This window comes from Schistocerca piceifrons, chromosome 3, assembly GCF_021461385.2.
Source record: "Schistocerca piceifrons isolate TAMUIC-IGC-003096 chromosome 3, iqSchPice1.1, whole genome shotgun sequence".
NCBI classification, from domain to species: Eukaryota; Metazoa; Arthropoda; class Insecta; order Orthoptera; family Acrididae; genus Schistocerca; species Schistocerca piceifrons.
In genome coordinates this window covers 390099096-390112486 of record NC_060140.1, presented here as the reverse complement: position 1 = coordinate 390112486, position 13391 = coordinate 390099096, and the positions used below count along the sequence as shown (strand labels likewise).

The window sequence follows — 13391 nt, the reverse complement described above, 5'->3', positions numbered from 1 at the left end:
GCAAGAAGACTGGGCTCCAAACGACCAGGTGGCACTACCAAGAGGCGTATGGCTTTGGCGCTTCTTAACTGTATTTGCAGCAGCAATTTGAGCGACAGCTGGCACAACAGTGACACAGCGAACTGTTAAAAATCGGTGTCGACATCTTGCCTTGGCTAGCTCAGTCACCAGATCAGGACAGTTCCATGCCAGACTCCTTCTAGGATGCATCCACTAACCCCAAACCACCGCCATTCGCAATTGGTGGTGTCATGCGAGAGCTCATTGGTTGATAGGGAGTACGTCTCTTGTGTTTTCTGATGAAAGCTGGTTCTGCCCCCGTGCCAGTGATGGTGGTGTATTGGTTAGAAGGGGATCTGTTGAGGGCCTGTAACCAGCCTGTATGTGTGCTAGACGCGCTGGACGTACACGCTTCAGTTATCACCTGGGGTGAGTTTTCGTATGACAGCAGGAGCACTCTCGTGGTTATCCCACGCACTCTGACTGCAAAATTGTTGTCAGTCTGGTGATTTGACCTCTTGTGGTGCCATTCATGATCAACATCCAGAGGGGATATCCAGCAGGATAACACACGCCCACATCCGCTATCATATACCAACAAGCTCTAGAAGTGTCATTTTCCCTTGACTTGCCCAATCACCAGGTCAGTCCCCAGCTGAACATACAGAGGATATCATCAGACGACAATTCCAGAGTCTTCCACAAACAGCGTTAACCATGTCTGTATTGACCAACCAGCTGCAACATGCATGCTACTTCATCCCACAAACTTACGTCTTCTACCTATACAACACAATGCAAGCATGTTTTCATTCTTGGATTCAACATTCTAACTGTTACACCTGTTATTAATGTACACTCCAGGAAATGGAAAAAAGAACACATTGACACCGGTGTGTCAGACCCACCATACTTGCTCCGGACACTGCGAGAGGGCTGTACAAGCAATGATCACACGCACGGCACAGCGGACACACCAGGAACCGCGGTGTTGGCCGTCGAATGGCGCTAGCTGCGCAGCATTTGTGCACCGCCGCCGTCAGTGTCAGCCAGTTTGCCGTGGCATACGGAGCTCCATCGCAGTCTTTAACACTGGTAGCATGCCGCGACAGCGTGGACGTGAACCGTATGTGCAGTTGACGGACTTTGAGCGAGGGCGTATAGTGTGCATGCGGGAGGCCGGGTGGACGTACCGCCGAATTGCTCAACACGTGGGGCGTGAGGTCTCCACAGTACATCGATGTTGTCGCCAGTGGTCGGCGGAAGGTGCACGTGCCCGTCGACCTGGGACCGGACCGCAGCGACGCACGGACGCACGCCAAGACCGTAGGATCCTATGCAGTGCCGTAGGGGACCGCACCGCCACTTCCCAGCAAATTAGGGACACTGTTGCTCCTGGGGTATCGGCGAGGACCATTCGCAACCGTCTCCATGAAGCTGGGCTACGGTCCCGCACACCGTTAGGCCGTCTTCCGCTCACGCCCCAACATCGTGCAGCCCGCCTCCAGTGGTGTCGCGACAGGCGTGAATGGAGGGACGAATGGAGACGTGTCGTCTTCGGCGATGAGAGTCGCTTCTGCCTTGGTGCCAATGATGGTCGTATGCGTGTTTGGCGCCGTGCAGGTGAGCGCCACAATCAGGACTGCATACGACCGAGGCACACAGGGCCAACACCCGGCATCATGGTGTGGGGAGCGATCTCCTACACTGGCCGTACACCACTGGTGATCGTCGAGGGGACACTGAATAGTGCACGGTACATCCAAACCGTCATCGAACCCATCGTTCTACCATTCCTAGACTGGCAAGGGAACTTGCTGTTCCAACAGGACAATGCACGTCCGCATGTATACAGTGCCACCCAACGTGCTCTAGAAGGTGTAAGTCAACTACCCTGGCCAGCAAGATCTCCGGATCTGTCCCCCATTGAGCATGTTTGGGACTGGATGAAGTGTCGTCTCACGCGGTCTGCACGTCCAGCACGAACGCTGGTCCAACTGAGGCGCCAGGTGGAAATGGCATGGCAAGCCGTTCCAACAGGACTACATCCAGCATCTCTACGATCGTCTCCATGGGAGAATAGCAGCCTGCATTGCTGCGAAAGGTGGATATACACTGTACTAGTGCCGACATTGTGCATGCTCTGTTGCCTGTGTCTATGTGCCTGTGGTTCTGTCAGTGTGATCATGTGATGTATCTGACCCCAGGAATGTGTCAATAAAGTTTCCCCTTCCTGGGACAATGAATTCACGATGTTCTTATTTCAATTTCCAGGAGTGTACCATAATTTCACATTTGTAATAATCCTATCTCTCGCTTATATCATCATGTTATTTTACAATGTTCATCACTTACATATGTTACTACACAAATGCATCCATGAAATTTCATTGTTCTACACTAATTATTTTTCTGGTGTTGCATTTCTTTTCGTCAGTGTATTTACATGCATGTATGATGCAAGAGAAGGAGGTGGGTGGGGCAGGAGATGAAGAGGGAAGACAACGCAGGGGGGAGTGCAGAGACACAGAAGGGCAGCACAGGAGAGGGAGGTATGTAAGAGGGGGAAAACTGCTCAGGGGAAGGGAAAGGGAGGGGAGGGGACAGGGAGCCCTGAGAAGTAGAAGGGAGGAAGGTGGGGTAAGAGTTGGTAGGAGGGCGGCTGCATGTTCCCAGTGTCGGATTTATAGCAAAATTTGCTGCGGAGACGCATGCGCTTTGGCAGCCATCACAGCAGCATCCTCTATCGAAATCCGCATCCTCTGGAAATACTGTTCTGACGCTATCAGTCACAATAAAAGATTGTTTATTCGGCACACGACCGGTTTCGGGCTTGCGCCCATCATCAGGTGTTTATACATTCATTTACATGTTTGTCCTGTTGGAGATCACTGTATAAATACAAAAAAATTATTTGCTGGTGACTACAATTGTAAGTGGTAAGGTAGCATTTGATGAAAATATATCTGTACTTACAAAAAGATGAAGCACCATTATTACAGTTATGCAGTGATGATAGTTTTGCCACTTAGTTACACAATTATGGTCTTTTCACGTCCATATATCAGGTATAGCTCCATATTACACTATTATGATGTGCACTCGTGAAATACACTATGTTTACATACAAACATGTGGGCTGTGGTCAAAGAATTTAGATGTACCAGATGTAAAGATGTTGCTCACACAGAAAGTCGTAGGTTCTGGTCAAAGAACTTAGCCACAGGAAGTGCAAAGGCGTTGCATACATAAAAATTTAAAAAGCTATTATAGACTGCGACGTTTCTTGACACACATTATGAAATTTTTTGTTTCACATTTTTTATGGAAAGCTTAGATCTAGGAAGTACAATGTTGTTGTATATATATGAAATTACTCAAAGCTAGTACAAATTAAAAATTAAAAAATGACAGCTAGAACTGTTTTGAGCCACACTGTTGTCAGAGAACTTAGATCTACAAGGTGCAATAATGTTACATATATGAAATTTTTGAAAGCTATTACACATTATAGAATGCCAGTTACAGCTTGTGTTTACAATATGACTATTACAAATTATGATAATGACCCTTGGACTGTTGTATGACTGCTACATCGAATTTCCATAGAATATTACTTTGTTATTATATCAGAGGATAATTATTTTCTATTTTTGAATATTTCATGAAATATGTGAAGATAGGATTTGTTTGCAAGTTCCACTTGTTCGTTCAGAACAAGGTCTGGTGTATTAGAGCTGTGGATATAAATTTCTAACTCTTCAAGCAGATTCATTTTCTTTCCTTTGTTCACAGTGTGTAGTATTTGTAGGTTTTCTGTAGTGGCTGTGGCTGAGTGGCCATGATCTTTTAGGTGCATTGCAAAGGTCGATTTATCAAAATTATTCAGCTGGAAGGCATCCATATGCTCACAGTATCTTATAGCGAAACACCTTCCGGTTTGGCCTATGTAGAACTATGGGCAATTGTCACATAAAAAGTTTGTAAATACCTGATTTGTGGTGGCATTGGTTGTTTGTCTTACTGTTGTGGATGATGTGCTGTTGTAGCTTGTTGTTAGTGCTGAAAGAAATTTGAATACCAGTTTTCCGGAAGAGGTTGGCAATTTGGTATGAAATTTTACCTATAAATGCTATGCAGGCGAATGTGTTTTATTTGCATCATCTTTACTTCTGCTACATCTAAGTTCTTTGACCACAGCCCACATGTTTGTATGTAAACATAGTGTATTTCACGAGTGCACATCATAATAGTGTAATATGGAGCTATACCTGATATATGGATGTCAAAAAGACCATAAGTGTGTAGCTAAGTGTCAAAACTATCATCACAGCATAACTGTAATAATGATGCTTCATCTTTTTGTAAGTACAGGTATATTTTCGTCAAATTCTACCTTACCACTCACAATTGTAGTCACCAGCAAATAATTTTTTTGTATTTATACAGCGACCTCCAACAGTACAAACATGTAAATGAACGTATAAACATCTGAAGATGGGCGCAAGCCCGAAACCGGTCGTGTGACGAATAAACAATCTTTTATTGTGACTGGGAGCGGATATTTTTCTACAACCCCATAAAGGAACAGTCACGGATTTCGATAGCATCCACTATGGATAAAATTAATTTAAATACTGTTCTGTCTGTGGAGTGCAGGTGCATGCGTAAAGGTGAAAACTACATGTCCGCCCTCTGTCGGAATGTATTCACGTCGCTAAAAACCAGAATCAGATGTCGCCAGATGCGTCATTATGTATAAACTATCTTCTCTCACAAGAAATTAGAGAGATCACCGTGTCCCATGCCTTGTCCAGTTGCAAAGCACCGTCACGATTTATAAGATTTTGTGCTAGGCATATTTCCACAGATTCTATAATTATTGAATCCCAAAAAGTTCTCACTAGGCCAAGATTTTTGTTTCGGAAAAATCCATAGTATGTCCTGTGGTAATACAATACTCAGCAATGGCCAACTTACTGGGCTGCGAAAGGCGAGTGTGGCACTCATGTTCAATGTACCTTTCATGTACTGTGTGTCGTCTGACTTCCGTAAGCTTTGCCGCACTGGCAAGGAGTTTTGTAAATCCCGGCCCTCCACAGACCCACATCGTCTTTTACCGAACCGAGAAGGGCACTAATCTTCGCTGGAAGCCGGAAGATTAATTTAACTTTATGTTTACTTAGGGTTCAGCCTACTTAGATAAAAGGCTGCCAACGTAGGGAAGGGATGCCCTGGACTTGAACAGCTCCTTATGTTCTTGATGTTGTGGGAGGTCAGGTTTCTTCCGTCTTAGTGGTTTGCAAATTTGAGTATCCATTACCTCTGAACAACAACTGTAAATGTTCTAGCTCCTTTGTGTCTGTCTTCATCAGAAACAACGTGATTCCAGTGCACCAAAGCTCTAAGGACGTCAGTAGTTTGTGAAGGGTGACGGTAACTCGACGCATGCAGGTAAAGATCCGTATGTGTGGGCTTACGATAGACAGAATGCCCAAAAACGGCAAAAAACTATCCTTCTCTATTTCCGTCGTATCTGGATGTTCTTGTGGATTGTATTCAGATGTTGCAAGAAACGTGACAGTTCTTCTTCACCATGTTTCCACACTATAAAACTGTCATCTACATACCGCCAGAAGACTGTCCGTTTAAGTTCTGCCAAATCAAGTGCCTTTTCATCTTCTGGCCACCAGCGAATATTAGTGCCCTTCTCGGTTTGGTAAAAGATGATGTGGGTCTGTGGAAGGGCGGGATTTACAAAATTCCTTGCCAATGTGGCAAAGCTTACATCGGTCAGACGACACACACAGTACATGAAACACAAACGCCACACTCGCCTTTCGCAGCTCGGTAAGTCGGCTGTATCTAAGCTTTGTATTACTGCAGGACAAACTATGGCCTTTTCTGCCATGAAATTCTAAGCCCCAGCTGGAACTTTTTGTGTTTTAGTAATTAAAGAATCTGTGGAAATACACCTAGCACAAAATCTTATAAATCGTGACGGCGGTTTTCAACTGGACAGGGCTTGGGACCCAGTGATCTCTCTTATTTCTTGTGATAGAAGACAGTTTATTCATAATGACACATCAAGCGACGTCTGACGTCCGGTTTTTAGACAAGCGAGCGCGCATTCCGACAGAGGGCGGACATGTAGTGTTCACCTCCATGCATGAGCCTGAGCTCCACAGATAGAACAGTGTTTCTAAATGGTGCAGATTTCGATAGAGGACGCTCCTGTGATGGCCGCCAATGCACATGCGTTTAGGCGTCAATTTTTGCTATAAAGCCGACGCCGGAAACTTGGAGTCTCCCAATATGCTGATGACATCACCTTCTTGTCTCTCTATCCTAACCTTCAATGGTTCCAACGCACCCTCAAAACCTACCTTGACCAGTTCACCACTTAGTGTAACCAGTGGTTCCTTCGTATCAACCCCTCCAAATCACAGGTAATCATCATAGACCACACCACCCACTCCTTACGTCTCCATGATTACTACCTAACCACCCGAACCTGAGATCCTTGCCCTCAACCTCGGCCATCACTTCACCTGGACCTCTCATCTCCTGACCATCCAGCAGAAAGGCCATTCCCACCTCTGCCTCCTGAAGCTCCTGTCTGGTCGGACATGGGAGTGCATCCTACACCATCGTCCACATCTATAAATCCCTCATCTATCCTATCCACTGTTATGCCAGTGTTGCCTGGATCTCCAACTCCCCCGCCCCCCACACTTTTATAAGGCCCTTCAAACTGTAGCCTGACCTTGTTCCCCCCCTTCCCAGGGCCCCCCTTTTCCTCCCCCTCCTTCTCCCAGAGCGGATTTTCCTCCTTGCCCCACTGAGTCTCTGCACCTCCTCCTTGACTGTTTCCCTCCCACGTCCTTCCCTCTCTCCCTTCAGCGCGCCCCCCTGCCCTTCTCCCCCCTCTCCCCCATGAACACCACCCCTCCCGCTTTCTTCCCCTGTCCCTCATCTCCATCCCCCTGGCAGAACCTCTCAGTATGTTTTCGTTCTAGTACGCTATGTCAGTGTTGTGTTTGGTGCTGTTCACCTGTGACATCAGAAGCTGTGATTTTAATCATGTGCTGAACATGTACATAGTGTTGCTGTCAGTGATTGTTATGCGCTGCGCTGCCCATCGCTACTTTTATACTCTGTCCATACTTCGCCTTGTTTATCTTCTAATGGTCACAGTGTGTCGTTTTTGTGTACAGTTTTTAGATTTTTATCACCATTTTTAGTCGCCCTCTTTTTTCCATTATGTTTCCCCTTTTATATGTCTGTTTCGCCATAGTTCCTCCTTTATGTTGTTTTAAATGTCTCCATGTTCTGTACATATTGTCTGTCTCTCGGCTGAAGAGCGGCGCCTATGCTGCTGCCAGCCCGCGCCTTATGGGGCATTGAAATACAATAAAGAGAAAAAAAGAACTTGCAGTCTCAGGTGACATACACTCACCTGAAGATGGCTGGACGATTGCCAGCCGAGATCTCGTGGCAAGAAGTCAACATGATCCAGCTGCAATCCCGAAACCTCATCGAACATTCAGCACACCAGGAAAACTTCAAGAAGCTGATCCCACCTTTCCTGTTCCAGTCGCGAATGCCACGTGGAAACAATAACTGTCAGTAAACATCTGTATTGGCTGTTCTCTACATCGGACTCACCTCGAAGATGATGAGAGAGGAATTCATGGAGTGAAAACATGGCTTCGAAACTGCGACCAGAGCTTTACCAGCAGGGAATATGTGCTCTTACATAACGCTCCACTAACAGGGAATATATGATTTTACACAACGCTGGTTCAAGGCCATAGAACGTAATGGAGCGTACGTACAAAAATAGTACATGTAAAAGAAACGTTGACTGATATTGTCATCAAATTCAAACTCTTACCTTAAATATATTCCGAGAAAAAACTGTGGGGCGTTGTTTATCACATAACCATCGCAGTTATATTATTCATAGAAACTACATAAGTTTCTAATCAGCAGTTTCGGTATAATCTGAACTAATTATACTTAATGAATTACAAATTAATGAACCTAATATTTTGTTCCACTCACCTATTGAGCACAAGTAAAATCGTATTTTTCAGGAGATTTTTGTTGGTTATGATGATTGTAATGCCCATTTTCGAAGTTCTTTGTTGACAAAGAGTATCAATTTTTTTCGTGATATCAGGAGACAAAGTTTTTCCGTTTGTGCGCGCTATACGTTCCAGGACCTCGCAAGCATCTTCTGTGCGTCCTTTATTTATCAGCCATCGTGGCGACTCAGGCAGGTACCTGCAAACAAATACGTGAGTTTTAAAAATTATTATTCATTTTTATTTGTGGTTTGGAGCATACGTCTAAATGTGTCTTCGATAACAACTGTTAGGAGAAGCTCAAAGTATTTCAGTACCTTCTTTAATAAGAAAATTGTATATTTCAGTTCTAAATATTTGTCTTTGGTCTTGTTTGTCAGTACAATAAAAATTTGAATAGCTAAGCCTGCTAGATACTTTCGCCTGAAAAGGGTATAACATCCCAATGCATAACAATCACGAGCTAGCCGCAAATGAATGAATTAGCTTCAGAACGTCTCAGCAGTAGAACTCCCCTCCCCTCTCTCTTCTCCTTTATGTGAAAAGTGTATGGGCATACACCGAAAGCTGTTTTATACTCACTATGCTCTACGGTTAGCAGTTATTTCAGGAACTTCAAGGTGACTAAAAGTGGACACCAGTTGCAAGGCATTTATTTTCAATACAGTCTGCTGCTGTAGATGAGCATGCGGCTAGAGACCGGTCCAGTTTAATAGAACATTAAAATTAAATCTTTTCAGCCAATACCTGATATGTTATTTCAGCCACTACTAGCTGTGCCTGACGTGCCTCTTTCTCTCTCTAAGCAGGTACAAATGTACAAACAGACACAATTACACCTACAAAATAAATAAAAGACAATAATGTGCGTTAAAGTGAATTTGAAAAGTTTTATTCAGGTATTTTGGGATATACAATAGTTTTGTCTTTCTGTCTTCTGCAAAGTCAAATAACTTTTTCAGCTGCCCCGCCTGTCAGCATGCAACACAAAGCATGGATTTTCCAGATTTCACACCGAGAGAGGTGGCGCATAACCTTTTCGGCTGCCCCACCTGTCAACGTGTAACGGGCCATATGGAATGCATGGATTTTCCAGATTTTTAATACCGAGTGACGTGGCACTGTGGTTAGCACACAGGACTCTCATTCTGGAGGACGACGGTACAAACCCCCGTCTGGCCATCCTGATTTAGGTTTCCCGAGATATCCCTAAATCGCTTCAGGTAAATGCTGGGATGGTTCCTGTGTAAGGGGACGGTCGACTTACTTGTCCATTCTTGTCTAACCCAATGGAACAGATGATCTCGCTGTTTGATCTTCTTCCCCAAATCAACCAACCAACCAACCAACCAACCAATCAACCATCCAGATTTAATTTACACTCTTGAGGCTTTCTTCCCACAGCTTCGCCTGCATACGCATATGCCACATATATTTCACACACACACACACACACACACACACACACACACACACACACACACACACACACACATTTAACATATATTCATACCCGTTTTTGATCCGTATCTCTATCGAATTTCGCACAACAGTTTCTTAAATCTAAGGAAAATTGCGATTCTGGCAGCAATGATTATCGTTTAGGGAAAAAAGGACTGTCGCTGCAACTGTTTGATTCCCCTATGATTTACACCAGGCGTCTCCAAACTTTTTAGTCCGCGGGCCACATTGTCTCCTCCACGAAGTCATAAGGGCCAAGATCTACCTAGTGGGATTAAATCACCCTAGCACTCCATGATCACCGTAATGTAAGGCTAAAGGAAAGATGCAATCGCAAAAATCTAAGGTTGTGGGAATAGGTAGCACTGAAACGATCTACGATTTTTATTTAATTACATAATTTTGATTGGTGGACGTACCTGACCGAAATTCTGGCGTATTTTATTCTGGCGAATTTCACCGACAAAAAAAGTATGTCACTGCACATTCTTCACGAAAGCGTCCAGCAAGTTAACGAAATTTCAAAATCATTGTTAGCAACACTATTATTGCAAGACGTAACAGAGGTAGAGTATGTCGACGCATTGTTATTTCAAGCGGTGCAACAATAAGTTTAGTTATGTAGTCCTGTAGCGAGTAGCAGAGCCAGAGCATATATTTGATAGCTCTGTTGCGTGATTCTGTCTATGTTGCGAGTGTCACACGAGTTTTTTAGTGTTTTATGCGCTGTACTAGTAGGTGAGACGACGAAGTGTGGGACAATTCAAAGTTTGAATTCGAAGAGACAAGGAAAATCTGAAAAACGGAGAATGGTCTGTCTGTTTATTGTGGATAGCCACAAGTTTAACCATGACATTCCGCTTTGTAAAGATAGAGCTCCGACAATGTAGCGGTGTATTGGCCGCGATAGGCCTCTAAACTCAATTGTTGGCAGTATAGGTACCACCTCGAATATTTGGCGGGCCGCATACCGGGGATGTCCGGCCAGCAAACAAGAAATCTTAAAGCAGCAAGATAAATCTCAAGTGGTGAAAACATGCAGATGAAATTGCAAATAAAATAATTAACATGCATATATACACAGCGAGGCCTAGAGCCTGAAGGCAAGGGTGAATAGACAAACATAAACAAGGTGCAATACAAACGACTAAATGTCCAAAATAAAATTATCCAAGATTTTAAAAGAAATTACCATAACCTCTCAAAGGCAGAAGGCCGCAATGTTTTTTTTTTTTAAAAAAAAGAAGAAAAACCCAAGATTTAAGTGGCTGAAGGCCCACAAGTGATTTTCCAAAATTCAAAACTACATAAATTCCAGTAAAAACAAGAATATCTTAAATCACTGGCTATGGTAGATTATAAACAGACAATTAAGTACCGGGAGAAGGACAACAAGTAAACGGCACTCAGAAGCCTCCAGGGAGGCTGCTCTGCCCACGTTCACTTAGGTGAGACAGGTGGTGAGCCCAACTACACACTTGATCCGTCGGAACCCAACCACGGGACAGCCACGGACCGACCGACAAAACGACTTGGTTGCCACCAATCGGCACATGAGAACTCAAACACCAAAAGTTACGAACGTGATTATCCACAATGAAATATGTATTAGCTATCAAAACTACACACCATTTTGGTGAGCGACAACACGTGAGGAAAGGATGCTGCCTGAAATTACGTTAGTAGCCAGGGCAGGTAACCGGAACACTAACGGCCACGAGCCATAAAATTCCTCTGGTACACTTGAATTTGAAATACGGCAATATAGTTAACTTCACCCAAAAGGAACACTGGCTGAATCTACGTCAGTGGCCAGGGCAGGTAACCAAAACACTAACGGCCACAAGGCAGAAAATTCCGCTGGTGCACTTGAATTGTAGTCAACCAATATAGTTAATTGCACCGCGTGGCGTCTAAATTTCAGCAATAGAAACACTCGGTGTTGCTCACAGGAAAACCTCCCCAACAGCGAACCATCGAAACGAACCACACAACCAGCGTGGAGATGGTTTCTCTGGTTCGCAGCAACCGACCAACTCCACAGAATACCGACAACATCTAAAATCGTCGTCAGTGGAAATAACGCCAACTACACACACAACCTGACAAACACTTGCACGAAGACCTGAACGATACCCAACAGTAACTAAACAGGCACAAAGACAAATCTGGAGTCGAAGCAAACACATACACACACACACACACACACACACACACACACACACACACAGGCGACTCACAAACGATCGGCGAGCCAAAACGCGTCTGCGGTAGGGCGACCGACCGACGATCCACTAAGACCGTGGACCGGCTCAAGTGATGCGTGGCGGCGATGGTCGGGCGAGCTATGTCGACACAGACCCCACAGCTCCAACCCGACTGCACTAGTGCCGCATTGCAACTCTCCGACTGGCAGGTCCAGACTGCGCTCCAGACGCATTCCAACTGACTAGCAGCCCCAACTCACAACCCGAACTCCCTTATGACAGACAATGACCAGGAAGTAATAGCAGTCGAGCAAAGACACTACGAGAGGGGATACATCGATATACGCTGCTAACGCCGCTCAAGGTCAGGCAAAGCAGCAACTCAGTGACAGTAGTGATTTAAATTAACGTAGTGACGTGGAAGTACGTCAAAAACAGGGTGTAAAATACGTAATGGTGGGAACATAAGTGACGCACGGCTCAGGTACTTTATACTTTTGAAGTATTCTAGTTAAATAAATGGATTAGTTAAATATTACAAATCATTCTCGGACGTTTTCACATGTTATCCCTTCTCAACTGTACCCCACCCCTAGGGGCGGTTAGGATATAATACCCGATAAGTATTTTTGTACGCATAATGAGTCATGATATGCAAGATTTGATTGAAATTGGTACATGCGTTTCTGACTTAAGCTACTATGTCACCGTCTGTTCATCTTGGTCCTTGCGTCCACAGAGACCTTCCCTGATGTGCGCACCAATTGCGCCTACACCTGGCAGCAAGGGAGGATCTCACCCCCCACCCCCATTAGCTCTCAGGGAAATTTAAAAAAATGTAATGTAGTCGGGTGTTTCGGTTTAGAAGTCGGTATTAGGCAGGCTTTTAACGGGATTGTAACTGGAATTTTTTATGCCTACTCACAAGTCGTCATTCGTCTTCCAGTACTGTTGGCTTCAAGTTTGTCCTGTATACTATGAATGTTTTCAGATGAATGGTATAGAAGCCGAGCAAACAAATATTACTTTCGACGTGAAAATGTCTATACGCTTGTTGCAGTTCGAGTCGCTGGAACTTTCTTATGTTACAGAATACCATCAAATTTGAATCCCTAATAGCTACTCGTATGAGAAACAAGCATTAACAATGGCTGAATCAATAGTGGACAGATCACGTGTGTACCTGTTTGTCGCGCAGTATTTGTTGTGCCTGTGACGTCATCGTACCAGCGTAGGTGCATGATCGTGATTATAGCGAATTACCTTTGTTTAAAGCTGTAAACCGGAGTAGCGTGGAAACTCGTATACCTAGAGCTTGCGGATCCTTAATAGGACACAAAGGAAGACGATGAAAATATGAGCCGGAAATACGTGAAAATCGGTACTAAAATGAAAATTACATAATAATGAAAGATGTCGTCTCAGATGAATCGTAAATATGATCGAAACTGTAGAAAACGCCAGTGAAGGGAAAGCTAGCGTCGAAAGCAGTCTAAAAATCTTAAGAAGCACAGTGCCGAGCGAATGCGAGAACTACGGGAACGTTCAAAAAGAAACGAAGAGAAAGGAGCGAAGCGATTACGTAGCTGATCTATTGGGCACACAGTGGCCAGCGGCAGTCCAAACTTCTACG

At 44.4% G+C, this 13391-nt stretch overlaps 1 protein-coding gene across 1 annotated transcript in view; it reads right to left on the bottom strand.

The window, feature by feature from the left end:
- The window catches only part of LOC124789998 (solute carrier family 22 member 3-like), a 102454-nt gene that overhangs the window by 32613 nt on the left and 56450 nt on the right, over positions 1-13391 (bottom strand). The window contains exon 3 of the mRNA XM_047257541.1: positions 8068-8289. Coding sequence (XP_047113497.1) covers positions 8068-8289 — 222 coding nt within the window. The remainder of the gene's footprint in view (positions 1-8067; positions 8290-13391) is intronic.